General features: G+C 38.9%; 1 protein-coding gene across 1 annotated transcript; it reads left to right on the forward strand.

Annotated features, from left to right (window-relative positions):
• Nucleotides 1-1,550: 1,550 nt before the first annotated feature.
• LOC127413810 (NK1 transcription factor-related protein 2-like) lies at nucleotides 1,551-3,439 on the forward strand. The gene is made up of 2 exons (XM_051651224.1): nucleotides 1,551-1,779; nucleotides 2,958-3,439. The coding sequence occupies exons 1-2, from the start codon at nucleotides 1,551-1,553 to the stop codon at nucleotides 3,437-3,439; spliced, it is 711 nt and encodes a 236-aa protein (XP_051507184.1).
• Nucleotides 3,440-4,071: the final 632 nt, after the last annotated feature.

Consider the following 4,071-nt stretch of genomic DNA (forward strand, 5'->3'; position numbering starts at 1 on the left):
CAGTGCAAGCCACTGGGCTTACACATGCTAATGCAAGCAAACAGCTCCTGTTCGGACTGTAACTGTCTGAAGTTTGACCATGTTACATCCACAAAATATACCCTGCAAACAAGCAGAAATGCAATTGAATGGCAGGGCAGGGAGGTTATATCGCCCTTTTCCACAAAAGAGAGGAGAGCAAATAACATCTGTGATCTGAGGAGTGGTTTGGCAGTGTTTGTGCATCTGTGTGGTGCTCTGACAATGCACTTTTCTTTTTGATCTACCGTGGCCCCAGAAAGTGTTTGAACTCTTAAGCCATACTTTTAAAAGTTTCAATTTCACACCAAGTGACATCTGCAGAGATATTGTTTTTCTCAGAACTAACTTTACTAAGTTATTTTTTAACTTGCTGGTCACAAATGGATTTTTATTTATTATTGTGTTTGTGTGTGGATGGATGTTGTCAGTTCCTCTCAAGTTCACACTGCTGTTCTAGCAGAATAACAGGTGTAGTTCATCACATTAACTATTTATATGTTTCACTAAGTTTGACAGCCAGAGGTGTCCAAATACATTTTTCCTTAATTTGGAAAAACATATCTATTGTTTTAACATTTAAGTGTGGCTTAAGGGTCCAAATACTTTCTTGGGGCCACTTGAAGTATCTCTTGGCATAGGAGTCAATAGCTTTGGCACTCTCTGATAAACTTTATCATGTTTATGCTGATGAGCCATGGCTGTGATAGAACAATTACGGTCAATGGTAAAACACAGACTTGTAATTTCATGTGGACTCAAAGAGTTTTAAGTGAGTTACAAAATATGTAGATCCTTTGTGGAGTTATCCTACAATTATTTCTCTATTTATTTCTATGTATATATATTGGGGGAACAAACTAACAGCACTAAATTGGTAGTTAATGAAACAGTAATAGTAGCTTCCAAAGGGTTGTCCCTCATTTAAGCTTGACACACATTTATTGATCCATATCAAGCTTTGTCCAGTTGACGCCACATTATGTGAAGACGCTGGCTTAAGCTATTGAGTAATAAAGATATGAATAAAATAAACATTTAAACATGGTTTGTGTAATAAACATTTGAATAAAATAAACATTTTTGCCTTTGATATCAAAATCGATATCAGTTTTATTTAGGAGTGCAATGCTAATATTCTATACAGAAGTAGTGCTTTGGTGAACTTAAGGTGCTGCAAAGAACCTTTGAAGAACGTTTATTTTTACGAGTGTAGGCAAAGGATTAGATGCAACAGTTTTCTTATGCCACTTGTCAGACTGGAAACTCGTCCAGAATGTATTGATTGAAATGAGTGCAGGTTTTAGTACCGAATGCTCTCAGCCAATCGAAAGGGATCCCGTTAAACACCCGTGTTCGCGCGTCTCCTCTAATGGACCTGTTAAAGAGCTCAAGCACACCTTCATCCACTGACATCTGACCGCATCACATCCGACGAGAAGCTGCTTGCACTTCAAGTGTCTGCTTGATACGAGAATACATAATTAAGATACCATTTCAGAAATACTCCTGGAATTTGGACATCTTGGAAAATGCTTCAATATCAGGAGTCAGGAGTGAAAACGACACCAGGTCATCGGATTTCCTTTTCAATTCTTGACATTTTGGATCCCAAAAAGTTCACAAGTAAAAAGACAGATGTAACATCGGAGAAAAAACGGACACCACCTTTAGAAAACACAGACTTTGGAAGTTTAGAGGAACAGCGCACCAGCAGGGAAAGTCCTGGACATGGGGAATCGAGTCTCTGCAAAAATACCAGTAAGGAAATACACTCAACAATAACCAGACACCCCTGTATTGTTCTTATTTTGCATGCGTATTTATGTTTTTAATTTTACGTTTGTAGTTGTATATTAAATAGTACTTTCCCACTACAGCTAATTCTGGTGGAAATGCAAAGAGAAAGATTTCTTCCAAACAGATCTTTTGTCACATTGTGTCATTAGATGAGAATTTGACCTTCCCCTCATTTCCAAGGCGTCGTTTTCTTTAAGCAGCCACAGCTGAGTAAGTGATTGCCATTGGGACAGTCAGGGCAGATAATTGTTTAAATCGTCCCATTGAGGATGCCTGCGCTCACTTTGATCGATATCCCATTACTGGATGCTGCATATCTCCCTCCAGCAGCTTGCGCCTCCAAACTTCAAACCCCTGCCATGTCTGATCCCAAATTTCGTTCGATTAAAACTTCCCTTTAAATAGATGACATTTATCGATTTGCCGACAAATATGAAACTCCATTAGCGCGTCATGGCTGGATGGCAGAGCTGGATTTAACTGGTGTCTTTCCGCAACATGACATTTGAGGCGATTTGTGATTTAGAAATTGTTGAGGGATTATGGCCAATTCCACCTCTCTCTCTCTCTCTCTCTCTCTCTCTCTCTCTCACTCACACACACACACACACACACACACACACACACACACACACACACAAACACACGTTGGTGCAGCTATCATTATGAGGACTCTCCATAGACATAATGATTTTTTATACTGTATGAACTATAGATTCTACCCCTTAACCCCAGCCCTAACCCTACCCCTAAACCTAACCCTCACAATAAAACTTTCTGCATTTTTACATTTAAAAAAAAAAAAAAAACATAGTTTAGTATGTTTTTTTTTAAGTGATTTGAATTATGGGGACACTAGAAATGTCTTCATAAACCACATTTATAGCATAATACCCTTGTAATTACCAGTTTGTAACCAGTTTATAAGCTATTACGTCAATTATTGGCCATAAATGCAATACACTGATATTAAACTGAAAGTAACAAACAAATGTTTATATATATATATATATATATATATATATATATATATATATATATATATATATATATATATATATTATTTTTATTTTTATTTTTTTTGACAGGTTCAGCTGAAGAACATCAAAGTTGTGTTAGGCTGCATCCGCCTGATCCAGATGTTGACTCGGACTCAGTAACCGGACCAGCAGCGGATGATTTGTCACGCCAGCGGCGGCGTCGGTCCGATCACAGCTGCGCGAAGCCACGCCGTGCCAGAACCGCGTTTACCTACGAACAGCTGATGGCTCTGGAGAACAAGTTCCGCGCAACCCGTTATTTATCCGTGTGCGAGCGACTAAATCTCGCGTTGTCCCTGAGCCTGACCGAAACCCAAGTCAAGATTTGGTTCCAAAACCGAAGAACCAAGTGGAAAAAGCAGAACCCTGGGGCTGACAGTTCCCTGCAACCCGGCACGAACGCTCTGCCAGGCACAAGCCCGACTTGTGGATCCACACCTGCCCTCCACCATCCGTTCAGCACCGGGAACGTGATCTTTCATTCTGCTGGCCCGGTGCACCTGGCATCCTCCGGTAGACTCTTGCATCCATTTTTGACTGATGGCTTTCTGCAGCCAGCATTCTTCACTCCACATTTATGAAGTCTCAAAGGAGGAATGATCATAGACGACCTGTAAATGTGAATTTATAAACATCAGACTATACTGTAAGTGTTTATGATCCTCAAGATTTGTTTGGATCAGATCTGATCAATTTGAAGATTCAGACACTCCATCACTGTGTGAACATTTTAAGATTGCAGTTTTTTTTTTTTTTTTTTTTTTCTATTAATTTATTTTCAGAGACTCCATGGTCAAGCAAAGATACATTTCAGATGTATCAACCAAATAAATGATATATCGGAATGATCTGATCACATGAGCATACAAGGATTTGAGACAGCTCTTGTGGGTGTATAAGCTTCTGGCTCCTTTTTAACATAAATTAAGTAATGTCAGCAATTTGATACATTAACTACTGTGGATGAATGACATCAAATTCTGACTGAACTTTCAAATAAAGTCATTGATGTTTATTACAGTGTGTAAAAGCATTTTGAGGTCAACATAACAATAAAATCAGACTGAAGGCCATTTCTTGATTTTATTTCACTCTGAGGTATTTATCAATTTGAATCTCCATTAGTATTTATTTTAGCTCAACCGAAATAATACAACATATATGAGGGTCAGCATGGCTTTTCAACCTGTGTGTGTGTGTGTGGGGGGAGGGG

This window comes from Myxocyprinus asiaticus, chromosome 23 (assembly GCF_019703515.2).
Source record: "Myxocyprinus asiaticus isolate MX2 ecotype Aquarium Trade chromosome 23, UBuf_Myxa_2, whole genome shotgun sequence".
NCBI classification, from domain to species: Eukaryota; Metazoa; Chordata; class Actinopteri; order Cypriniformes; family Catostomidae; genus Myxocyprinus; species Myxocyprinus asiaticus.

Coding starts and splice junctions, on each gene's coding strand:
- LOC127413810 (XM_051651224.1), top strand. CDS start 1,551: ATGCTTCAATATCAGGAGTCAGGAGTGAAAACGACACCAGGTCATCGG. Junction 1,780..2,957: donor GAGTCTCTGCAAAAATACCA/GTAAGGAAATAC, acceptor CGCCTGATCCAG/ATGTTGACTCGGACTCAGTA.